Source organism: Haliotis cracherodii, unplaced genomic scaffold (assembly GCF_022045235.1).
Source record: "Haliotis cracherodii isolate W230 unplaced genomic scaffold, xgHalCrac1.p SCAF_7, whole genome shotgun sequence".
NCBI classification, from domain to species: domain Eukaryota; kingdom Metazoa; phylum Mollusca; class Gastropoda; order Lepetellida; family Haliotidae; genus Haliotis; species Haliotis cracherodii.
This window is the reverse complement of record NW_027266330.1, coordinates 28570001-28597464: the sequence shown is the minus strand read 5'-3', so window position 1 is coordinate 28597464 and position 27464 is coordinate 28570001. Positions and strand designations below refer to the sequence as shown.

The window sequence follows — 27464 nt, the reverse complement described above, 5'->3', positions numbered from 1 at the left end:
ACCTGATGCGACCTTCTATGGTGGTGTCTTCATATCTTCAATGAGAGATGTATTGTATTGGAGTACGATATCTGAATTTAATAAGATTGAGAGTGATTGTGACGCATACAGTGATGACCAGATTGAATGTGACTCTATTGCCTGTGTCTTGTGTTTGCTGCAGGTCGGGAGGAGAGAGATCATGTCCTCCATCATCAGGAACAAGACGTGCGTTTCTTCAGCAACATTCAACGCCATAAACATGGACGACATCATCAACAAGACAGAAGGCTTCGTAGCTCGTGACCTCGAACATGCTGTCAACAGGGCCATTCATGCCAAGTTCCTTGTGGATGGTAAGTCACTCGTCATCACACAGTGAACAGGACAAGATATATGAGCAGGGACCCAGGTGGTCCAGTGGTCTGAGGTGTCATCTACTCCATGTGGAGTTGCTTCCTATAATTGCTGATCATGAGTTTGAATTCTCGGTTTCCTGGCTGACCCACCCCACAGCGCCACCCCACACCATCTTGCATTATTGTATCCCAATTACGTGGATCAATGCTCATGATATCAATCACTGGATTGTCTGGTCCAGACTTGATTATTTAAAGACCGCCGTCATATAGCTGAAATTTTGCTGTGTGAGGCGTTAAACAACAAACCAACCAATCAACCATCTTGCCCCACCCTACAGAAGTCTGTCTAACGATTAGCCGGCCCTCACAACACTGCCCAATCTAATCCAACACCACACCACCCCATCTCACCCCACCCTACAGATGCTTGTAACTTGATTGCTCACCCCACATCACACAGCCCCCACCCCTCACCGCACCATCTCACCCCACCCTACAGATGCCTGTTTATAGATTGACAGAACCACACCACACAACCCCACCCAACACCTCACAGCCCCAACACACCCCACACATCCAACCCCACACCACACAGCCCCACCCCTCACTGCACCATCTTGACCCACCCTACAGATGCCTGTATATGGATTGGTTGACCCACACCACACAACCCCACCCAACCCCACCCCACACCACACATCCAACCCCACACCACACAGCCCCACCCCTCACTGCACCATCTTGTCCCACCCTACAGATGCCTGTATATGGATTGGTTGACCCACACCACACAACCCCAACACACCCCACACATCCAACCCCACACCACACAGCCCCACCCCTCACTGCACCATCTTGTCCCACCCTACAGATGCCTGTATATGGATTGGTTGACCCACACCACACAACCCCATCACACCCCACACATCCAACCCCACACCACACAGCCCCACCCCACACAGCCCCACCCCTCACTGCACCATCTTGTCCCACCCTACAGATGCCTGTATATGGATTGGTTGACCCACACCACACAACCCCAACACACCCCACACATCCAACCCCACACCACACAGCCCCACCCCACCCTACAGATGCCTGTATATGGACTGGCTGACCCACACCACACAGCCCCACCCCACTCCACACAGATACCCTACACCATCTTTCCCCAACCTACATATGCCAGACCACACTGACACCACACCCTCTCATCCCACCCTACAGATTTCTTGTAACTTGATTGCCCCCCGACACCACACAGCCCCTGCCCGAACCGCACCATCTTTCCCCCTCCCTACAGATGCATGTATTTTGATTGGCTGACCCACTTAAAGAAATCACCTATGCGTGGTGTAACTGTTTACAAAATCTGTGTTAAGACTTTATCAAGAGAAGGATACTGCCTTGGTTTTACTGAGACTGTGCTATACAGATGGAGGAGACAAATATAGGCATAATCTGTATGTCCTCCCTTTCAGCCTCGGTCAACAAGAATGAGGAGATGTGCCTGACGCAGGTGGAGTTTGACGTCGCCCTGGAGGGGTTCCGCCCAGCGTCTATCAGGAACATCCAGCTCCATGTGGCCGGGGACCGCGGCTGGGAGGACGTTGGTGGACTGACGGAGGTGAAGAAGATGCTGATGGAGACGCTGCAGTGGCCGTCCAAGGTGAGCCGGATGCTGGAGGTTGATGTGTTTAGTGCTGTAGTCAGCGATATTCCAGCCAGATCACTGTGGTCTGTACGTAGTCAGGTCCAGGCCAGCAAACTATACTGCAACCCTCACTTTGTCGGCTACACCCAAAACTAGTACCCTCCCACAGCAAAAAAGGTGTAGGTTTCTGTTTTCCGAGAAACGCAGCAGAAATCTTCCGTTAACCTTCCTACTTTGAATCTGACCCAGATACCTTCCGGAAATCTTCCGGATACCTTTTCAATTTTCTTGTTAAGTTTCAAATATTTGATTATGTGTTTCACAGTTATTTGAACAAAATGCACCCCTCAATTTTTGACAATTTGTTTTGAAGGTTTCCGGAAGGTATCGGGGCTCCCACCTTCAAAGTGGGAAGGTTACCTACACTTTTTAACTGTGTCTGTCCCTGTGCTGCAATACTCTGAGTCTGTCTCACAGACCTTATAGAATAAATTATAATTGAATCCAACTCAAGTCTAGAGTGATTTGGCAAGTCTAGACTTTACACTTTGTACTGGGCTCCGTTTGGATTATTACTTTTTATTTTGTAGATATATATATATTTTTAAGGAAGATAACTGCATTTCCAGGACAAAATGTTAGTCTACAGTACCCACAGTACCCTCCCTCTCTCTGCTGCAGTACCCACAGTACCCTCTGTGTGTGCTGCAGCACCCACAGTACCCTCTGTGTGTGCTGCAGTACCCACAGTACCCTCTCTCTCTCTGTGCTGCAGCACCCACAGTACCTCTCTCTCTGCTGCAGTACCCACAGTACCCTCCCTCTCTCTGCTGCAGTACCCACAGTACCCTCCCTCTCTCTGCTGCAGTACCAACAGAACCCTCTCTCTCTGTGCTGCAGTACCCAAAGTACCCTCTGACTCTGCTGCAGTACCCACAGTACCTCTCTCTCTCTGCTGCTGTATCCACAATACCCTCCCTCTCTCTGCTGCAGTACCCACAGTACCCTCCCTCTCTCTGCTGCAGTACCAACAGAACCCTCTCTCTCTGTGCTGCAGTACCCAAAGTACCCTCACTCTCTGCTGCAGTACCCACAGTACCTCTCTCTCTCTGCTGCTGTATCCACAATACCCTCCCTCTCTCTGCTGCAGTACCCACAGTACCCTCCTTCTCTCTGCTGCAGTACCAACAGAACCCTCTCTCTCTCTCTCTGCTGCTGTATCCACAATACCCTCTCTCTCTCTGCTGCAGTACCCACAATACCCTCTCACTCTGTTGAAGTACCTACAGTACCTCCTCTGTCTGCTGCAGTATCCACAGTACCCCTCTCTCTCTCTGCTGCAGTACCCAAAGTACCTCTCTCTCTCTCTGCTGCAGTACCCAAAGTACCTCTCTCTCTGTGCTGCAGTACCCTCTCTCTGCTGCAGTACCCAAAGTACCTCTCTCTCTGTGCTGCAGTACCCAAAGTACCCTCTCTCTGTGCTGCAGTTTCCACAGTACCCTCCCTCTCTCTGCTGCAGTAACCACAGTACCCTCTCTCTCTCTGCTGCAGTACCCAAAGTACCCCCTCTCTCTGCTGCAGTATCCACACTACCTCTCTCTCTGTGCTGCAGTACCCAAAGTGCCCTCTCTCTCTGCTGCAGTACCCAAAGTACCTCTCTCTCTGTGCTGCAGTACCCAAAGTACCTCTCTCTCTGTGCTGCAGTACCCAAAGTACCCTCTCTCTGTGCTGCAGTTTCCACAGTACCCTCCCTCTCTCTGCTGCAGTATCCACAGTACCCTCTCTCTCTCTGCTGCAGTACCCAAAGTACCCTCTCTCTGTGCTGAAGTACCGAAAGTACCCTCTCTCTCTGATGCAGTACCCACAGTACCTCTCTGTCTCTCTGCTGCAGCCCCCACAGTACCCTCTGTCTCTCTCTGCTGCAGTCCCACACTGCTCTCTCTCTTTGTGCTGCAGTACCCACAGTACCCTGTCTCTCTGCTGCAGTACCCACAGTACCCTCTCTCTCTGCTGCAGCACCCACAGTGCCCTTTCTCTCTCTGCTGCAGTACCCAAAGTACCCTCTCTCTGTGCTGCAGCACCCACAGTGCCCTTTCTCTCTCTGCTGCAGCACCCACAGTGCCCTTTCTCTCTCTGCTGCAGTACCCACAGTACCCTCTCTCTCTGCTGCAGCACCCACAGTGCCCTTTCTCTCTCTGCTGCAGCACCCACAGTGCCCTTTCTCTCTCTGCTGCAGTACCCAAAGTACCCTCTCTCTGTGCTGAAGTACCGAAAGTACCCTCTCTCTCTGATGCAGTACCCACAGTACCCCTCTGTCTCTCTGCTGCAGCCCCCACAGTACCCTCTGTCTCTCTCTGATGCAGTCCCACACTGCTCTCTCTCTTTGTGCTGCAGTACCCATAGTACCCTCTGTCTCTCTGCTGCAGTACCCACAGTACCCTCTCTCCCTGCTGCAGCACCCACAGTGCCCTTTCTCTCTGTGCTGCAGTACCCACAGTACCCTCTCTCTCTCTCTTCTGCAGTACCCACAACTGTTCCTGAACTGCCCGCTTCGTCTGCGGTCGGGGCTGTTGCTGTATGGAGCTCCGGGGACGGGGAAGACACTGCTGGCAGGGGTCGTTGCTAAAGAGTGTGGCCTCAACTTCATCAGCATCAAGGTATGATGGACATACAGAGACACAGATGTATATGTCCACTGATCATCTCTTGTTAAAGAATCAAACTTCTTACATCACAACTGACCCTGCTTGCACTTTGCCCATGCTAAAAGTCCTTTACAATCACAGTCGATCTGTGAGAGTCCGGCAGTAAAGTAGCACACTCATATGGGAGAGGGCACCGGTGTCCACTCATCTTAGGCACAGCAATTTGTTGCTTCCTTTAGGCATGGCAGAACCTTAGATTCTGGGTTCGAATTTGCCCTGTTTATGTTTCCAGGTTTCTCAGTACCATTGATGGTTTCACCATCGTGGGAAACCTCTGAAACCAAAATCTCATGACCTTTCCTCCCACACCAAGATGACACGCTACTTTTCAAGTGGCAGTCGTCTAAGGCGCAGAGTTACGTCCCCTGGGCAAGCCAGAAATCTATGATTTGGGGTTCGAATCCTGGTTTACCCGGATTACCTTTCTAGGTTTGTCAGCACCATACCCGTGCTCGTGGGTTTCACTGAAGTGGTAAACGTCTGGGACCTGCATTACTTCTGGCTTTCCTCCCACATTAAGCTGACACGCCGTGATATAACTGGAATACTGTTAAAAGCGACGTTAACTCACTCACTCACTCACTATCAAGTCGGCATAAAACACAATGAACTCACTAAGCTTAAGGATTATAGTATCGTTTGTGTGGAAACACTTCATGCTTAATCTGTACATGTGTTTGTTATTCTCCCAGGGGCCGGAGTTACTCAGCAAGTACATTGGCGCCAGTGAGCAGGCAGTACGAGATCTCTTCACAAGGTAGGAACTGAGTCCTGGAATTTCTGGAATAACGGAAGATTTAGTGTATGATTAAACTTTCCGTATTTGTTGGATCAAGGTTAATTATTGTTTCTTACTTGACACTCAGCACACACTAAACAATATTTTATCATTAATGGTTATGTGCTGAATGTTTTAATAAATATCATTGTTTACCTTGCTATTTCTGTAAATTGATAAATCATAACTGATTCAGTGCAAGATAAATCTAAGAATTTTGTCCCTTGTGACGTCAGGAGGCTTTGACAACTTTAAAGTAGATCTTCAAAGGAAAGTGTGCATTTTACACACTTAACAAGTTGTTTTTTTTATATAGAAATGTCTCCTCCTCCTTCTGACTTTAATTTGTTGAATAAATCTGTAATCCAACTAAAAACAATACACCGTATTTCCTCTGTTAGACACCCAGGCGTCTATTAATTTCACGCAACTATAGACCCAGCTTCTTTTCTGTTCATTGCTGTTCAAGGGCGTTCGGGCAGCCTAGTGGTTAAAGCGTTCGCCCGTCACACCGAAGACCCGGGTTCGATTCCCGACATGGGGACAATGTGTGAAGCCCATTTCTGGTGACCCCCACCATGATATTGCTGGAATATTGCTAAAAGCATTGTAAAACCAAACTCACTCACTAATGCTGTTCAATATTGGCTGTATTTCAGCTATGAAATGGACTCTATCTGAGGTGGCGATATGGATGGTCATTCTTGTTTGTTTCAGAGCTCAGAGTGCCAAGCCCTGTATTCTATTTTTTGATGAGTTTGACTCCATTGCACCAAGGTAAGATGCCCTTTATTGTTTTGTATAGATAAGATACCCTGGGGATTAGAGAGTAGAAAGGTAAGATACCCTGTGAGGATTAGAGAGTAGAAAGGTAAGATACCCTGGGGATTAGAGAGTAGAAAGGTAAGATACCCTGTGAGGATTAGAGAATAGAAAGGTAAGATACCCTGGGGATTAGAGAGTAGAAAGGTAAGATACCCCATTGGGATTAGAGAGTAGAAAGGTAAGATACCCTGGGGATTAGAGGGTAGAAAGGTAAGGTACCCTGGGGGTTAGAGAGTAGAAAGGTAAGATACCCTGTGGATTAGAGGGTAGGTAGAAAGGTAAGATACCCTGGGGATTACACAGTAGAAAGGTAAGGTACCCTTGGGATTAGAGAGTAGAAAGGTGAGATACCCTGGGGATTAGAGAGTAGTAAGGTAAGATACCCTGGGGATTAGAGACTAGAAAGGTGAGATACCCTGGGGATTAGAGAGTAGAAAGGTAAGATACCCCCTGGGGATTAGAGAGTAGAAAGGTAAGATACCCTGTGGGGATTAGAGAGTAGAAAGGTAAGATACCCCATTGGGATTAGAGAGTAGAAAGGTAAGATACCCTGTGGGGATTAGAGAGTAGAAAGGACCTGTAGGAGTACTAGGACCTGATCATGTGTGCTCCATCATGTGACATGATGGACTGTATGTCGGTGCACCCTGATGGCATGGGTTGCTGCTGTAGCTATTAACCACCAGGTTGCCTGAGTCCATTATGTTTGAACTCATGGCTGAGGCTTTTCTGACTATGGTGTAACAATATTCAATCATATTTACAGCAGAGGGGAATTTTACTAATATTTTGATATGTCATAAGATAAATGTTAATTATCAGTGCTGACATAATTATCGATATTCCATTTGGAAAAAACATCTTTTCTTCAGCATTTCCATTGATCATGGTGAAATTTTAGGCTGTTTATGATGAATGTGAAAACTCCTCTCACTTGAAGGACGCCTTCGTGGCTGGGTATAGTTTCTTTGATACCTGGGTCAGTTGCTGTTTGCTGTGAGACGCGTGAAGATGCGGGCTAGAATAGCAGCAACCCATGCTTGCCCTATAAGGCGACTACCCTTGTTGTAAGAGGCCACTCATGGGATCGGGTGGTCAGGCTCGCTGTCTTGGTTGATGCATGTCATTGATCTGAATTGCATGGATTGATGCTCATGATGTCCATCACTGGATTGTCTGGTCCTGACTTGATAGACTGATAGACTGCCATCATATAGCTGGAATATTGCTGAGTGCGGCGTTAATCAACAATCAAACAAAGTGTTCTCTGTGCTTAGATTTATGAGATTGTCTGGAACCAGACCTTGATTCCTTGTTTAAAAGTAGAGACTACAACATAAAGGGGGGTATTCAGGGTGATGGAGAACAAGGTGTATACAATTCTGTGAAGTATTGATGATAATCGGTGCCCTGTTCCAGACGAGGACATGACAGTACCGGGGTGACGGACCGAGTCGTCAACCAGCTGCTGACACAGCTGGACGGAGTCGAAGGCTTGGAAGGTACAGTGCCTGGTCTCACATTGTTGTAGGGGCGGTCGGGTAGCCGAGTGGTTAAAGCGTTCGCTCGTCACGCCGAAGACCTGGGTTCAATTCCCGACACTCACATTGTTGTAGGGGCGGTCGGGTAGCCTAGTGGTTAAAGCGTTCGCTCGCCACGCCGAAGACCCGGGTTCGATTCCCGACATGGGTACAATATGTGAAGCCGTGATATTGCTGGAATATTGCTAAAAGCGGCGTAAAACCTCACTCACATTGTTGTAAACAGTTTCAGGATAGGAGAGTCAAGTTAGCTGATGTCGTGGCTCCTTGTGCGTTGCCTGTCTAACTAACCTGCCACCATGTTACCTTGAATTATTTATACACTTTGGTGGACCAATGTCCAAAAATAGGTTTCTAAATATGGTTTTCCATGAAAAAAACTTGGCTTGAACTGAAATGGTTCAGACATCATTAGTAGCGGCTATCAGTAGGATTGTCCAAGTTTCACCAACCTACATCTTTCAACGAAAATATTGGAACAACGTTCAAGCAGGCCCAATCTGTCAATGGATGGCAAGATGTTGTCAATTTGACAACACTGTCTTCAGCAACCCATGCTTGCCTTAAAAGGCAAGGAACAGGATCAGGTGGTTAGGCTTGGTGATTTGGTTGATGCATGTCATCGTATCCCAATTGCGTGGATCGATGCTCATGATATTAATCACTGGATTGTCTGGTCCAGACTCGATTATTTACAGACCACTGTCATATAGCTGGAATATTGCTGAGTGCGGCGTTAACCAAACAAACAAACAAACAAACACAAAACAGTTACCACAGGGTATGATTTCATTCTGTTTTACCACCTGCACCAGGTGCAACCAAGTACATTAATCTGGTTGCACCACCAAATATTGGTTACACCAGTTTATCATAAATTGGAATGCTGGATTTTCAGTTACCGTATTCGACATAATAAGCGCCCATGGCGACATTTGCTAATATATTGGCTAGTGAACAATCCCAATTAGCACCCCTTCCGATTGATCAATGTACACAAGACCTATTTATTCGTGTATCATACGCACTCGTGTGTTATATGCACCCTTAATTATGGGCAATTAAATTCTGGAAAAATATATCTGTCGTATATAAACACTTCAGGCTGTCAGCATAAACCACAAAATTTATCTTTCAACTCTGTTTTTTTCACCCAAATAATATTCTAATAAGAGCCCCATATTTCTAATTTTGAGAGCGCTCTGGGCGCTTATTACGTCGAATACGGTATTTTGAATATTAAATAAATTCAAAGAGAAAATAAACTTGAGAATGTGCTCTTGTACTTTTTGGGGTTAATCTGTACATGGCTTTTCGCATCATGATATCCAGTAAACAGACTTAAACAGAAGTTTCAAAGTGGCTGTTTTATGTGAATGTACCCTCAGGAGTGACTTCTAATGGTAATTGTGAAGAATTAGTTCTGCAAGTCTACTGCATTCAGATCTCCTGTGCATTTCACTAATTTCATGAACTTTTGTTTTCTGGATGTGAAAAGATTTGCAGCAAGTTCTAAAAGAATTCAGTTTTCCTCTTTTATCAAAAATAACAGCTGCCGTGCACTTGTGGTGGGAATTGTTACCTGCACTGGGTGCAACCTGGCAATACAAGTTACCTGCACTAGCAATGTTTTACCTGCACTGGTGCAGCTTGGATGTAGCGAAATCGATCCCTGTATTAGTTGGCTGGTCAAAACCAAAACAGACATTGCTTCATCTCATGAGGGTCGGGACCTTCAGGACTTTAAAGTGGGGTCTCTGACGGTCTATTTAAACACATGACCTTGACCCTGTGATCACTGATGTGTGCAGTTGAAATACAGTTGCATTTTTACATGCATTTATCTATCTTCTCTGGTACTGCTTGCCTGATGACTGAAAAGTGCCATGTTCCTTCTTATGACATACCTTGTTTTATTTGACCGCCGCCATGGTTTAATGGTAGAGCGTCTGCCCAGAGGAAATTCCAGGGTTCGATCCCCGGCCGCATCATACCAAAAGACTTTCAAAGATGGTACTTGTTGTTACCCTGTATGGCGCTCGGCATTTAGGGGCTGAAACAAGGACTGGTCGGCTTGGCGTCAGTATACTGTGTCTGAATGAGGTATTCATGTTAAACTGCGGCATGGTGTCACAGTGGGCTAGCACTATTAATCGGCATCAGTCTGGACTAGAACAAGCAGCCACACACACGTGCATGCATGTCGCTATATAAGTGCAATAATCTTGGACGCGACATTAAACCCCATTTCACATCACCTCACGTTGTATTATTTAAATCTAAGTTCTTCTATTTAAAATATTTAAAAAATATAATTTAACCAAAAGACTAAAAATCGCTATCTGAATTAGAACCACAGGGCGTAGAAAGCTGAGCGAGCATGTGTGTGACTGGTCATGACAGTAAGAAGATTTGAGGCACCATGCATTGTTGTAATATGTAAACAATACTGAAAAAAATACTTCTTTTTTTCCCCTTGAAATAATTTGCACCAGTATTCTTTAACTCTCAACAGATGTAAAGTATTTTAAACAAGACTAAATTATTTAGGCCCAAGTCATATATGCCATAGAGGCTTGTGGCTATATTGTTTGTTCACCTTGTTTCGTCAATGTGAGCCAATGTCATGGGTCTTCATCCATCGTCTGAGTAGGGTATGTATGCATTGAAGTTCATACATTTTGGAAAAGACCTTAATTTTTTGTGTCACCCTTGAAAAGCCTTGAAAATCATCAAAATAGCTGGAAAAGCCTTGACAATCTCTAAAATTGCTGGAAAAGCCTTTAAAATTACCAAAATAGCCGGAACAGCCTTGAAAATCACTGAAATAGCCAGAAGAGCATTGAATATCACTGAAATAGCCAGAAAAGCCTTGAATATCACAGCTGGAACAGGCTTGAATTTGTACAAAAGGCCATATGCTTATACTCATGCTGCTCTTTAGGCCTTATCACTAATATATAGTGTGCTGGATTTCAAAATATATTCACAGATTAACCCAACTAAAAAAGCCTTGAAAATAACAGTTGAAAATTGAAAGGCCTTTAAATTGTCTGTTCCATATATATATATTTGGCAAGGTTGACGGAATGCCCGTTTATAATTTCAAAATAAGTTGCTGATTTGCTATTTGAATACGCAGGGTTACCCCTCAATATTTTGATGATACCCACAAGTTTTATTTTTGTAGATTACCTGTAATGTTCGTTGCGTATGTGATACACTTGGATTTTATTTTACTGCATATTTCTGCATTTCCGATGCGTATTTTACGCAGATACGCAGCTTATCTGGAGCTCTGTATGTACATCTGTATGAACCTTGTCCATGTTAAGCTGCAGCATGGGATCTCAGTGGGCAAACGCTAGAAAACCGGGTTAGGACAAGCAGACACACATGGATGCAGGTCGCTTTATGACTGCAATAACCTTGGACATGAGGTTACACCTCACCCATTGTTTCTAAGTGTGCAGTTACGATGTTAACCATGCCGTTTCCCCTTGACCAGGTGTGTACGTGCTCGCAGCCACAAGTCGGCCAGACCTCTTGGACCCTGCACTGCTGCGACCGGGCAGACTGGACAAGTGTCTCAACTGTGGGCTGCCCAATGAGGTAGGTCATGGGAGGTCATTGGAGGTCATGGGAGGTCGTCAGGTCGTGGACAAGAGATCCGACTAGTGGTTTGTCAGTGGGGATGGTCATGTAACTCACATTGGGTCGTATAAGCGAGGCCTCATTCTGAACCTCAGTCGCATTACTTCATTCAAACACAATTTTACGCCATACTCCATCTTGGGTCACAAAACCAGAAAATCATTCCTGACACATGTGATTGCAAAACCACCAATTGTGCAATCAGAAGAGATTAGGCTAAAAAAATAAGTCTTGGTTCTCAGGCACTGCCCACTTCATCATAAAGTTCATTGCACGTTTTGTTTTTGTTTCCATTTTCTATTTTTTTTGTGCATTGTGTTTAAGTATTAGGTTTTTTATATTTTTTTGGAAAGTGGAAATAAAAACAAAACATGCGTCAGACTTTATGATGATGCGGGTGGTGCCTGAGAACCAAGACTGTTATTTTTTTAGCCTAAGATTGTTTAGGTTTCCACATGATGTCATTGGTTACCATGAGTACCATCACAAATGATCAACTCCACAGGCTCCAATGTGAACAAAATACAGCAGCACGTATCGTCACGAAGACATCAAACTCGACTCCAGTAACACCTGCTCTGATGTTGCTGCAGTGGTTACCACTTAAAGCCAGAATTGAATTCAAAATTCTAACCCTGGCCTATAAATGCTACATGGAAACATCCCCATTATATCTCATCGAACTACTGCCTAAATACAAGCCCTCCAGATCTCTCCGTTCTCAGAATAACCACCCGTTACAAGTCCCCGAAACCCGTCTCAAAACCTTTCGTCAGAGATCTTTCCAGTTCTGCACTTCCTCGCTATGAAACAAACTACCATCTGATCTTAAGCTGTCACCATCACTTTCATCCTTTAAGGCTCATCTGAAAACACACCTTTTCAGACAACACTATCAACTCTACTCCCCTTTCATTAGCATTATTTTCTAAGACTATGTAGCACCATAAGCATTAACTTGGTGAATGGAATCTGGCGCAGTATAAATGGACTTGTTGTTGTTGTTGTTGTTGTTGTTGTTGTTAATGTTGTTACCATAACATCACAATCAATGACATCAATAATTTCTCTGCCACTGGAGCTGGTCATCTATAGATTTTACTCTCAAGACTCTAAAAAATTGGAAGTAGGATTTTGGATGATAAATGGAAGCTCACCAAAGCTTGTGACTTTTGTCAACTCATGTTGATATATTTGAAATCAAAAGACACAAGGGGGATTCTCTGTTTATATTGCGATAATCCATAACGATATCGCAATACATTTAACTTGCAATACTTATCCTTATGCTTAAATCTATTTTCAGAGTGAGCGAGTCGAGATTCTGAAAAGCCTGACAAGAAAAATGACACTGGCTGATGATGTGAACTTTACGACTATTTCCAAACAAGCTGAGTATTTCACCGGGGCGGACTTCAAAGCCCTGCTCTACAATGCCCAGCTTAAGGCTATCCATGAAGCCACATACACCAACTCCCCGAGAGACTCCCCTCGGTCAGCAAACTTGCACACACCAGACAACAAGTCAAAGGGAGGCAACTCTTTCAGCTTTGACGTCCAGCCTGGGTTCGAGAAGACGATTGTAAATGAGTCGTTCAACAAGACTGTTCTGAGCCCAGTGAATGAGGAGAAGGGTTTTGTTAAGGCGGTGTCGTTCAGCGCGGAGAGAGCAGCGTCTGGGAAGGTTGGTGTGAAGGATGTTCCGAGGAGGAAGAAGTCCAGCAAGTTGTTGCCCAGTGTGACGGGGGCGGCGGACATTACGCCCATGCAGCGGGTGACGTTCATCCCCAAGTTGGAGGACGGGCCTGTCGCCCTGGTTCAGGAGGACGAGGACAAGATGTTGACTATGGTGAGTTAGGGAGGGAGGATGGGAGGAGGGACGAAGAAGCGTATTAGTGAGTAAGGGAGGGAGGGATAAGTGAGTAAGGGGATGATGAGCAAGGGAGTGAGTGAAGGATGAGTGCATGAAAAATGAGTTTAGTTGGAGGATGAGTAATTGATTGAGTGAGCGAGCAATGAGTGTGACGAGGGATGGAGAGTGGGAAAGTGAGGGAGTGAACGAGACACCAACATCTAAGACTTGGTTGCTGAAGGTACTTTACTATAGAGAGGACCAGTGATTGAGACATGGCAGCGTCAGAGGCCTGGTTATACAAGGTACTGGAAGGCATACTATTTTGGTTCATCACTGTAAAGTGGTGTTAACTCCAGCATCACTTAACTGCCTGCATCACTTTACTGTCAGCATCACTTTACTGCCAGCATCACTTAACTGCCAGCATCACTTTACTGCCAGCATCACTTAACTGCCAGCATCACTTATGCCAGCATCACTTAACTGCCTGCATCACTTTACTGCCAGCATCACTTAACTGCCAGCATCACTTATGCCAGCATCACTTAACTGCCTGCATCACTTTACTGCCAGCATCACTTAACTGCCAGCATCACTTATGCCAGCATCACTTAACTGCCAGCATCACTTAACTGCCAGCATCACTTATGCCAGCATCACTTATGCCAGCATCACTTTACTGCCAGCATCACTTAACTGCCAGCATCACTTAACTGCCAGCATCACTTATGCCAGCATCACTTAACTGCCAGCATCACTTATGCCAGCATCACTTAACTGCCAGCTTCACTTAACTGCCAGCATCACTTATGCCTGCATCACTTAACTGCCAGCATCACTTAACTGCCAGCATCACTTAACTGCCAGCATCACTTATACCAGCATCACTTAACTGCCAGCATCACTTAACTGCCAGCATCACTTATACCAGCATCACTTATACCAGCATCACTTATGCCAGCATCACTTATACCAGCATCACTTTACTGTCAGCATCACTTAACTGCCAGCATCACTTAACTGCCAGCATCACTTAACTGCCTGCCTGCATCACTTAACTGCCTGCATCACTTAACTGCCAGCATCACTTAACTGCCAGCATCACTTAACTGCCGGCATCACTTAACTGCCAGCATAACTTAACTGCCAGCTTCACTTATGCCAGCATCACTTAACTGCCAGCATCACTTATGCCAGCATCACTTTACTGCCGGCATCACTTAACTGCCAGCATAACTTAACTGCCAGCATCACTTATGCCAGCATCACTTAACTGCCAGCATCACTTATGCCAGCATCACTTAACTGCCAGCATCACTTATGCCAGCATCACTTTACTGTCAGCATCACTTAACTGCCAGCATCACTTATGCCAGCATCACTTAACTGCCAGCATCACTTAACTGCCAGCATCACATAACTGTCAGCATCACTTATGCCAGCATCACTTAACTGCCAGCATAACTTAACTGCCAGCATCACTTTTGCCAGCATCACTTATGCCAGCATCACTTAACTGCCAGCATCACTTATGCCAGCATCACTTAACTGCCAGCATCACTTATGCCAGCATCACTTTACTGTCAGCATCACTTAACTGCCAGCATCACTTATGCCAGCATCACTTATGTCAGCATCACTTAACTGCCAGCATCACTTATGCCAGCATCACTTAACTGTCAGCATCACTTAACTACCAGCATCACTTATGCCAGCATCACTTATGTCAGCATCACTTATGCCAGCATCACTTAACTGCCAGCATCACTTAACTGCCTGCATCACTTAACTCCCAGCATCACTTAACTGCCAGCATCACTTAACTGCCAGCATCACTTATGCCAGCATCACTTAACTGCCAGCATCACTTAACTGCCAGCATCACTTATGCCAGCATCACTTAACTGCCAGCATCACTTATACCAGCATCACTTAACTGCCAGCATCACTTAACTGCCAGCATCACTTAACTGCCAGCATCACTTATACCAGCATCACTTAACTGCCAGCATCACTTATACCAGCATCACTTAACTGCCAGCATCACTTATACCAGCATCACCTTACCAGACCAAGGTTAAGAGTGGTGGGCCGTGAGGTACTAGGGCTGGCTGAAAAGTTCTAAGCTTACTGTGAAAGACCCGTACCAAGTCAATGGTTTTCAAGAAATTTTCTTCAGCCACCCTAAAAAGTCATTCACAGCGGAAATGACGTCATCATTACTAGGAAATGGCAACCGGCTAGTTCCTTTTTCATTTTGGGAAACAGGTCTGACGGGGCCAAATCGGGTGAATAAGGGGGATGGTCAATGAGTTCGAAGCCACAATCATGGATGGCTGACATGGCAACCACCGATTTGTGAACAGGAGCATTGTCTTGGTGGAACAGGACTCCTTTAGTGAGCACTCCCTGTCGCTTAGCTTTGATAGCTTCATGCAACTGTCCCAGTAGGTAAGCATAATATCTTCCATTGGTAGTCTGGCCTTTTTCAAGATAGTCAATCAGCAGAATACCTTTGGAATCCCTAAAGACTGAAGCCATCACCTTTCCAGCAGAAGGAACCGACTTGGCTTTTTGGGGGGCTGGTGATTCCGGATGCTTCCATAGTTTAGACTGAATTTTGGTTTCTGGTTGAAAGTGATGAATCCAGGTCTCATCCATGGTTACAAATCGGGCCAAAAAATCATCGGGATCTGCTTCAAAACGGCATAAATTGTCATGGGACGTCAGGAATCTGACACGTTTCTGATCCGCTATCAAGAGCTTTGGCACCCATCTTGCAGAAGCTTTTGTCATTCCCAACTCGTTGGCGATAATGTGCTCAACCCTCTCATGAGAGATGCCCACAACACTGGCAATATGTCGAGTGGTCAATCGTCGATCAGCCATCACCATGTCATGCACCCGGGTAATGTTTTCCGGAATGGTTGCTGTTGAAGGCCTTCCTGGACGCGGGTCATCATCAAGGCTCTATCTGCCACGCTTGAATTCCGCAGCCCACTTCTTTACAGTGGAAAAGGAAGGGGCATAATCCCCTAAATTGGAGACCATGTCAGCATGTATCTGTGTTGGAGTTAGCCCTTTCAGTTGCAGGTACTTGATGACTGCCCTATAGCCAGTTTTGACCATTTCTGGTGATTTTAATGGGTGGGTTCACAAGATGGTCTGGTACAAAGACTATAATAACACTACAGTTGCAGTTCTTATGTCTATGATTCGTGAAATGATTGTACTTGTTGGTGGCAAAAGTTTGTTTCAATCCGATTGAGATATCCCACTTAGGCTTAGAACTTTTCAGCCAGCCCTCATATAATATATCCATTTCATTAGGCTATTATTATACCCCTGTCCGAGCTTTTGTACGGCCCATAACTTTTTAACTATACACCCTAGCTTATCCAAACTTTCTACACACATTAACCACAATGAGTACTTGTGCCTTTTGCTAGTTTGATGATTCTGAATTTTTAATTTTTGCTGTTTCCATGGAAACATTAGGAACTTAAACTTTTAGGGTGGGTGTTTTGTACGGCCTATATCTTTTTAACCATGCACCCTAGCTTCATCAAACTTTCTACACACATTAACCACAATGAGCACTTGTGCCTTTTGCTAGTTTGAAGATTCTGAATTTTTTAATTTTTGTCGTTTCCATGGAAACATTAGAAACTTAAACTTTTAGTGTGGGTGTTTTGTACGGCCCATAACTTTTTAACCATGCACCCTAGCTTCACCAAACTTGCTACACACATTTACCACAATGAGTACTTGTGCCTTTTGCTAGTTTGAAGATTCTGAATATTTTTATTTTTGCCGTTTCCATGGAATCATGGTGAACATGGTGAAACATAAATTTTGGGTAGAGTTTTTGTACAATCCATGTTTACAATATTATGTATCCTAGCTTCAGCAAACTTGCTACATTAACCGCTATGATTGATTTTTATCTTTTATAACATTCTGAAAGTTTTGTTTTTTGCTGTTTTCTTGGAAACATGATGGAATTTAGAAATTTTAATGACTGGATTTGTATAGCTAATATATTTTCAAAAATTGTTTCCACACATGTAGATCATCAAAAGTATCTGTGCTTTGTGATAGTTTGAATTTATGAATTCTTTACCATATCTGTTAAGGCTAGAATCGAAATTATTAATTTATTGATTTTCTTTTATGATATTGTTCCATTTTTTGTGTGTTTTATATCAACAATTTTTGGTCCTTTTGATAATTCTTCTTATGTAACTCCTCAATCAAATTTTTATTCAAAGGTGTTCATGGTGATCTACTTCCTCGTAGTGAACAGTGGTAACATGGGAGATTGGGGGGAGGGGAGGCAATTGTCACTGGAACTCAATCTTAGTTTTTAAAACATTGAAGTTAAAATCAGTTAGAAATATGTAATATTTCATTAATTAACAAACTATTTACTATTTGTTGTTGACCAGCAGGGATATCGGGGGTATGTGAGCTTTGCTCACTTCTTTCTTGTCCAAGATCTTGTAGGTAATGCAGTAACTGTGATACCGCGAGAGATTCAACTTGGGACAGTGTGACCATGGTGACTATGATATGTGCAGCTGTTATTCAAGTTAACTAACCAAAGTACTGTGAGGCTCTGAAGCCAGCTGTCTTCTCCAGCATCCACTGATAATGGAGAAGGACTAGACACAGCATCAGAAGCAGGAGTAAAATATCCCCTGTCAGACTGTGGGGCCTCAACACTCGCTGATGTGTCTGCAACCTCAGAATTGTTGAATGGTAGGACAGGAAGAAGAAATACATATGTAGTTGTTAGGGCTGTGTACTGACCTGGATTTTGTATTGCAAAATATTGCCATACTTTAACCCGTATTGCGAAACGTATTGCAATATATTGCCAATTTACATTTTCATGAGTTAATCAGAGTTCTACCCTGTATTAATGTCAGATACCATCAAGCTCCTTCCCAGCGCTTGACACCTTCGTTATACTCTCAGTATTGAGAGCTCCGCGAATGGGCTATCGCTGTGAGGAGCTTGATAGTCGCAATGTGTACACGCTAATTGATAAAAAGATTGTCAGAGGCAATTTGTATCAGAAAGATACTATTTTCCATCTCCATATCGATTAGGAACACATAAATATACTTATTTATATATGCCGCAATATATTGCTATATTTACAAACGTATCGCAATACGTATTGCTATAGATTAGCACCACAATATACCGGTGTACCGGTAATACCACACAACCTTACTAGTGTTGTTTCATGAATTTCTGTGTGTTGTTTCATGAATGTCCAGGTGTGTTGTTTCATGAATGTCCAGGTGTGTTGTTTCATGAATGTCCAGGTGTTGTTTCATGAATGTCCAGGTGTGTTGTTTCATGAATGTCCAGGTGTGTTGTTTCATGAATGTCCAGGTGTGTTGTTTCATGAATGTCCAGGTGTGTTGTTTCATGAATGTCCAGGTGTGTTGTTTCATGAATGTTGTTTCATGAATGTCCAGGTGTGTTGTTTCATGAATGTCCAGGTGTGTTGTTTTATGAATGTCCAGGTGTGTTGTTTCATGAATGTCCAGGTGTGTTGTTTCATGAATGTTGTTTCATGAATGTCCAGGTGTGTTGTTTCATGAATGTCCAGGTGTGTTGTTTCATGAATGTCCAGGTGTGTTGTTTCATGGATGTCATAAAAGACGATGTCGACATGCCACACACAGTAACACACTGCTGACTGAGTCATTGCTTGTCTATTGATTACTAGTGATTTGTTAGGGTAAGTTATTTTGTCAGACAGCGGCGGTCGGGTAGCCTAGTGGTTAAAGCGTTCACTCATCACGCCGAAGACCCGGGTTCGATTCCCGACATGGGTACAATATGTGAAGCCCATTTCTGGTGTCCCCTGCCGTGATATTGCTGGAATATTGCTAAAAAGTGGCATAAAACCATACTCACTCACTCACTATTCTCTCAGACATAACTGTAAGCATGTGACCCTGTAAATACGGTTACCGGAGATACCATGTCAACGAATCTTTAAAGTAAGCAGTGTAATCCTGTTACACTCTCTGGTTATAAAAAGTGTTTATTGTATATCTGGACTTATGTTTGTCAACTATTTTGTTAATTTGATTCAAAATTTAAATCAATATGGTTTGCATTTATTTCGGCAAAATTGTGTCTGAAGTGACTGGTAGGCCGCACCAACTAACGTCATTGTAAACGGTGCCATGTGCCATTTTGTTGCCATCTCCCTTCATGGATAAATACAACATATTTCATTCTGTTCCCTTGACCACTGTCATTGTTACTAAGGCACACAGGTGGCCAGGTCATCATCTGATGGGGGGGCGGTCGGGTAGCCTATTGGTTGAAGCGTTCACTCGTCACGCCGATTCCCGACATGGGTACAATGTGTGAAGCCCATCTATGGTGTCCCCCGCAGTGATATTGCTGGAATATTGCTAAAAGCGGCGTAAAACAATACTCACTTACTCATCATCTGAGGCACAGCAATTTGATGTGCAGCGTTGCACCCCTTGGGTACGCCAGGAACCTATGACTGGGTTCATTTTTCAAACAAATCCAGTTGCCAATGAATATTGATATATGGCTAAACATTGGCATTGTTAACATTTTCATGCATACACCTTAATAAAGTTTTCCTGTGTATTGACAGCAGCAACAATGAACGTCCTTGTTTAATAATTACTTCAACCAGTGCAAGTTCAGTCACATTGTTGTCAGTACACAGAACAGCTGCAAGAACACTTAACAAGTCACACGGCGCCACTCTTTGAGTCTCGGACATTTCGGTCACTCTCACAGCCGGTATTCCCACGAAGTAATCATGAGTGTCAGTGTTGCTGATCGACCGGAAGCACCAGTGACCGTGAAAATACATCTAAATTGAGAACATTTATAAATCGCAATTTTGGGCTTATATATTTTGGCTCAATTTGTACCAACTTTAACATGATTACTTCGCAGATAAAACCACAATATATTGTATTCAGCAATTAGAGATCTGGTGATTGACATTTGGCCTTGACCTGGTGAAAGTATCCAGTTATTTATAATCATTTATATTTTTTTAATCATGGGAGAGTAAGTATTAGGCTCTATCTGTCCATAGGCATGTCCAGTAGTTGTTATATTATCTTGAGAACGTCAAGGACTGGTTGGTATGGTGTCATAGGGCCATACTCAGATCTCAGGTTATATTGGCGACCTTGACCTTATTTTCAAGTTGTTTGTCACAGAGATCTCGAGTCAGTGAGTTTGGTTTTACGCCGCTTTTAGCAATATTCCAGCAATATCAAAGCAGGGGACACCGGAAATGGGCTTCACACATTGTACCCATGTCGGGAATCGAACCCAGGTCTTCGGCGTGACGAGCGAACGCTTTAACCACTAGGCTACCCGACCGCCCCTGTTCTGCAAGTGAAACCCACCCATTAGATATTGCCTGAGATCGAAGTTCTAACCTTGTTTCCTTCACTGATGCCCGATGTCTCCTTCCTTGACAAAGGAAGCTACTGAAATCTATAACTGGATTGTGGAAAATTATCTAACTAGCCAGTGGGGCTGGGACGAGTCCAAATTTACTACTCGGGTACCCAACCCCCTATTTACCCAACCCCACCCGGCTACCCGCTGTAGGTCTCAAGAGATGGGTACAAAATGTCCGATTGAGAATTGTTTGAACAGAGCTCTGATAAAAAGTATTTAGATACACTACCCTACGCTATAAAACAATCTAGTCATGTGTACACTTGAATTGACCGAACAATCTGGTCATGTAGACACTTAATTTGACTGAAGCTTTGTCTTTATCTTTATTCAAACCTATAATTGTATCTCAGTGGGCTAGCACTATAAATCGGCATGAGTCCGACAAGTATAAGCAGCCACACAACACACGTGCATGCAGGTCACGATATGCAATAATCTTGGAAGCGACTTTAAACCCTATTTCACCTCACCTCACCTCGCCTCACCTTAGACAACAAAGCTACACTTGCCCCTACTTGGGCGTTTATGTATTGACAGTGTTTCACCCAGACTGCGCAGTTCAAATGCGGAAATGTTGAGAGAATGAATGTTGTTTTATGCCCCAGTAACCAACATTCCACTACGGCCAATAAATCATGTCTTTTCTAATCCTAATCCACCCTTTCAAGCTCATACTCTGAGTCAGATGTGCTCGGGTTTCGTAGAAAAATGTCGAAAGATGCAATTTCATATCCTGCTGCAATGACACAGATTATATTATCACTGACGATGGACGAATGCAGCAATTATATGGTCAGTGGAGACTTGCCTGAATCTCTGAAATTGAGAATGGACACAAGGAAGCGTCCTTGGTGGCGGTCTTTTGTTAGCGCCCTGCCAAAACCAGAGACAAATGTCCTTAATTGCATCTTGACTGAGCATACCGAGGACCCTCCACAAGCACTGTCTCTCAATCCTGCTTTTCAGTTATTAATTACGACATCATATGTTCTGTTGACTAAGTCTGTGTGGAGTGAGTGACAGGCAAATTGAAGCACAGCCCGGCAAGAATTGCCCCAACAGAAAAACTGTCAATCCAGACGATTTAATGCATTCCCTTACATTCGGGCAGAGAATCAGATTCCATCTCCACTGACATCCTCAACATCGAAGAAAATCTGTTCGCTGACGTTTTCTTTTTAAGAGCTCGGGAGTAGATGCTCCTAGAACGGCTCATCGGATACGAAGAAGTGTTCTCCACATATCATCGCAACTACTCTTATTGAGCCTGTCACCCAGGCCTTTCTCGACACAAAATACTGATTATTCCCAATAAAAGCGTGGCGGTTATTGGTATTATTGGGTCCATAGATGGGGCACGCCGGTTAATATTTGGCCGGGAGGCAGGACTCTTTAGTCCTCTTTAATGAATCTCAAAAACGAATTCTTTGAGCCGATATCCTGCTCGAACAGAGCTCAAGTATCTGCGAGGACGACCTTACGGGCCGCACACCTGCTGGGGAGAATACTGCTCTCCTTTCAAAAGAGTTCCTTTACACCATCTACTAAAATTGATGAGTTTTCGCGCCTCAATGCTTCCTCTTAGAGTTTTCGTCAATACATGCTTCTTTTATTATTGGAAATTAATTTAGTTTTTGTCGAGCTAAGTGTCGCCGCAAGAAAGGGGGAATTATCAAAGTAGCTTGAAGTATGAGATCCCTAAGATAATCGTGAATGGAAAGCACTTAAGGTATTACGGCTATCCAGCCTGTAAACAAAGAGAGATGGGTGGTTCTCATATGAAACTCTGAATGCACTGGTATGCAGGATTGAGCACCATTGAGCCTCAAAACGCTAGGACAACATAACCAGAATGCAGCGTGCAATATCCCGCTTTATTAGATGGGAAATGTCCATGGGTATTGTTCCCCACGGTAATAAATAAATTGAAATAAGAGTATGAAAACATTTTGAATTGTATTCTTCTGAATAGGGTTAATTAAATGAAAATAATGTTTCTCGCATTAATGTTAATGTGTTTTAATATTGTTTGTGTATGTTGAAACCTCAAATAAATCTTTTGTGATAAAGCTCCTTGTCTATGGGATGAAGAGAATCGTTTAATGGGCAGGATGTTTAGGTGCTGTAGGGCTAACAAGGTATTAAACACCATAACAGTCAGCTAAATTAAATATTGCATTATGAATTCATGAAAATCACCTATTTCTTATTGTCGGAATGTGTTGGTGTATTTACATTGAATTTGTATGCAGCATTGTTTAGTTTATAATTGATGCTTGGAACAAATGATTTCAACAGATTTTGATATTTTGATAATCAATAATTGATTATTTATTAAGACGTTTAGCAGCATGGTCTTAGAAATCTTTGTTGCCCTTCTTTTGAACAAGTTTTGTTTATTGATTGGGCAAGTTATCGAAATGATAATTTATTAATTAAAGAAAATGGTTGCTTTCACTCACAATTTTGTTTCTCAACTTGATGTGTGTCATTAAAGCCTCATTAAAGCCAAGATTCTTACTGCAGAATTTAGACATGATAATATTGTGAATGCTGACAAACAAAAATGTTATGTCGCGCTGAGTCTGTGAAAGTTTGTCGATATTCATTTGATGTTATGTGTCATCGTTCCTGTACACTGTGTCATCCACTGGACCTTACATTTCAATCTTTGGCCAAAATTAATTTCTTAAATTTAGATTTACATTTCAATCTTTGGCCAAAATTAATTTCTTAAATTTAAATTTACATTTCAATCTTTTGCCAAAATTAATTTCTTAAATTTAAATTTACATTTCAATCTTTGGCCAAAATTAATTTCTTAAATTTAAATTTACAATGTTTAGCTGAACTTTATTTCATAAATCTAAACTCTTGTTCCGATTTTTGTGATCAAAATCAAGATGCTGAATCCATTTTTCAATCAAACATCAGTATGGATTTTCTTTTTCTTTTTTACAAGGGTTTAAATGAATGGTTCTGGGTCCTGTTCCACAAAGTGATCGTAGCGCTAAGGTTATTGTAGCTCCCATGCTTTAACATATACTTACGACTGTTGTAGCGCTATGATCAGTTTGTGGAACAGGGCCCTTGTCTCAGGTTCGTTGGGGATGGGAGGCACGGGTGGCCCAGTCGTCTAAGGCGCCGCGATTCGCTGTGCAGAGTTGCGTCCCTTGGGCACGCCAGAAACCTATGATTGTGGGTTCGAATCCCGGTTCGCCCCAATTATGTTTCTAGGTTTATCAGCACCATACCCGTGCTCGTGGGTTTCACCGAAGTGGTAAACGTCTGAGATCTGCATCACTTTGGCTTTCCTCCAACATTAAGCTGACACGCCGTGATATAACTAGAATAATGTTAAAAGCGGCGTTAAACTTAACTCACTCACTCATGGGGTGGTGGGGTGGCCCTGTGGGTAAAGCATTCACTCTATACGCCGAAGCCCTAGGTTCAATTCCCCACATGGGTACAATGTGTGAAGCCCATTTCTGGTGTACCCCGCCATGATATTGCTGGAATATTTCCTAAAAGCAGCGTAAAACAATATTCACTCACTGACTCAGGGTCCTGTATAACTTGTATATTGATACAAGGAAATAGGATCATTGGGTTGGCTGGGGTTTTCTTTGTGAGTCAGTGAGTCAGTGAGTGTCAAGTAGACGTGGAAGGAAGATTCCGAAATGATGCAGGTCGTCTGCCACCTCGAAACTCCCAAGCGTGGATATGGTGCTGACAAACCTAGTAACATTATCATGGCGAATCGGGATTCGAAACAATATTCCTGTTTCTTCACGCCTTAGTGAATAAACTTTACTAATTATATTAGTGACAAAATTCTTGTATTTATACAGAGATAGCTCATCCAGAGGCATGGCGGCCATGTCATCCTAGGTTCTGCAATTTTTCAGTATTTCTCTGACCAATTCTAGACCGCCTCCGTGGTCTAGTGGAAGAGCTTCCTCTCGGAAAGCGGAAGGTCCGTGGTTCGATCCCCGGCCACGTCATACCAAAAGACGTTAAAAGATGGTACTTGTTGTTACTCTGTCTGGCGCTCGGCATTAAGGGGCTAAAACAAGGACTGGTTGGCTCGGACTCAGTATACTGTGTGGGGTATTCATGTTAAACTGCGGCATGGTGTCTCAGTGAGCTAGCACTATAATCGGCATCAGTCCGGACTAGTACATGCACGTCGCTATATATAAGTGCGATAATCTTGGACGTGACTTTAAACCCTATATCACCTCACCTCACCTCACCTCACCTCACCTCACCTCACCTCACCTCACCTCACCTCACATCTGACCAAATCTCTGAGAAGTGCCCTATAATCACTCAGTTTTATGAATTTCCTTGTTTTTGTATTCCTTTGTAATCCTTTGTCTGTGACCACTATACTGATGATCATAGTTTTCATACAAAGTATTAAACTTCCATGACATGCTTTGACATATAGACTGTCCTCCAACCTCAGACGAAATATTGCATTATTTTTCACATGCCCTACCTACATGTAAGAAATGATTCGTTTTTCTATTTGAAAGGGTACAGATTAAATTCACTGCTTTATGGGAATGGAGTGAGTGAGTGAGTATGGGTTTAGGCCGCTTTTAGCAATATTCCAGCAATATCACGGCGGGGGACACCAGATATGGGCTTCACACATTGTACCCATGTCGGGAATCGAACCCGGGTCTTCGGCGTGATGAGCAAACGCTTTAACCACTAGGCTACCCGACCGCCCCCATAAATCATGAAGTCTGGACCATCCAATCCAGTGATTATCATCATGAGCAATGATCTATGCAATTGGGATACGATGACATGCATCAACCAAGTCAGCGAGCCTGACCACCCGATCCAGGTCGTCGCCTCTTACCACAAGCCCGGGTTACTGAACCCGGATCGTCACGGTTTAGTTCGACAGTAGAATATGATCTTTATGTAAACCCTACTTGCATAATTGTTACGTCTTGAGAAACAGCATGCCTGTTAAAAAATATTTTGTGATAATGCCATTCAGATATAGAAGTGAGCAATGAAGCAAATTTGTTCAAAACTCAAATGAGTCAAATGTTTTTGCTACCTTGATATAAGGGTCAATGTCACCAAAAATAAATAGTGTCTGCACTTATGACCTTTCAACCTTACATGAAGACAAACTATGACTTATATCTTGAGACGTTTCACAATCAGCAAAAAGGAAAAAGTTTTAAATGACCTTGAAAATGAGGTCAAGGTCACCTCATTCATCCATTGTCTGTGGACTTTCCAAAGAAACCTTTGACCAAATTAGAATAAAATTTATCGACATCTCTGTGACAAACAACTAATTGGTCAAATGCTTCCCATGACCTTGAAAATAAGGTCAAGGTCAAGTGCTAAGTATTAAATCGTTAATGACTTGTTTTTTTATAATTGAACACCTTTTCTTCAACTGCACCAAACTGTTGACCACTCTCTTTTGTTCTGTTTTAATGTGGGGCGGTCGGGTAGCCTAGAGGTTAAAGCGTTCGCTCGTTACGCTGAAGACCCGGGTTCGAATCCGACATGGGTACAATGTGTGAAGCCCATTTCTGGTGTCCCCAGCAGTGATAATGCTGGAATATTGCTAAAAGCGGCGTAAAACAATACTCACTCACTCACTCACTCTGTTTTAATGTATGTATTGACATAAGTCAGATGAATTGTTTACCGATCCTGATTGGATGAAAATATGTTTAAGTAATATAATGCCTCCATGGGTTTGTGGATAGAGTGTCTGCCCGGTGAGTGGAAGGTCGGGGGTTCGATCCCCGGCCGCGTCATACCAAAGAACTTTAAAAGATGGTGTTTGTTGTTACCCTGCCTGGCGCTCGTCATTTAGGGGCTAAAACAAGGACTGGTCGGCTCGGAGTCAGTATACTGTGTCTGAGTGGGGTATTCATGTTAAACTGCGGCATGGTATCTATGTGCTTGCACTATAATTCGGCATCAGTCCGGACTAGTACAAGCAGCGACACACACACGCGCAGGTCACTTCTTGTAGAGACTTTCAAAGAGACCTGCACGCACATGTATGCAAGTTATGATAATCTTGAATGCGAAGTTAAACCCCATTTCACCTCATCTGTGAGGAAACAGAAGTGTTTCAAGGTTGTGTCAAAGCCATCTAACTCTATCTGATTTGTTTCCTGGCCAGCTTGGGGGCATGGGTGGCCCAGTCATCTTAGGCGCAGCAATTCAGATTGCAGAGTTGCGTCCCTTGGGCACGCCAGAAACCTATGATTGTGGGTTCGAATCCTGGTTTGTCCAGATTATGTTTCTAGGTTTATCAGCACCATACGGGTGCTCGTGGGTTTCACTGAAGTGGTAAATGTCTGAGACCTACATCACTTAGGGCTTTCTTCCCACATTAAGCTGACACGCCGTGATATGACTGGAATACTGTTAAAAGCGGGAGCAAGAGTTACTCAAATCCACTGTGAAAGTGTCATGTACAACTAGATCGACAACTTCATTTGGAACATTTTTCAGATTCAGGAAATCTATCGTCGGGAAAACGTGAAACTTAAAAGTGATGATCAACGCGATCAGTTGGAACCAGACACCAGTCATCACATGATCACTGTCAACCA

At 43.6% G+C, this 27464-nt stretch overlaps 1 protein-coding gene across 1 annotated transcript in view; it reads left to right on the top strand.

Moving 5' to 3' along the window:
* Positions 1-27464, top strand: part of LOC139447343 (peroxisomal ATPase PEX1-like) — a 63097-nt gene that overhangs the window by 21639 nt on the left and 13994 nt on the right. The window contains exons 11-19 of the mRNA XM_071228648.1: positions 164-335; positions 1823-2010; positions 4518-4652; positions 5393-5457; positions 6196-6255; positions 7723-7805; positions 11353-11456; positions 12805-13347; positions 27364-27464. The exon at positions 27364-27464 is cut by the window's right edge and continues 75 nt beyond it. Of these exons, the coding sequence (XP_071084749.1) occupies positions 164-335; positions 1823-2010; positions 4518-4652; positions 5393-5457; positions 6196-6255; positions 7723-7805; positions 11353-11456; positions 12805-13347; positions 27364-27464 (1451 nt within the window). The remainder of the gene's footprint in view (positions 1-163; positions 336-1822; positions 2011-4517; positions 4653-5392; positions 5458-6195; positions 6256-7722; positions 7806-11352; positions 11457-12804; positions 13348-27363) is intronic.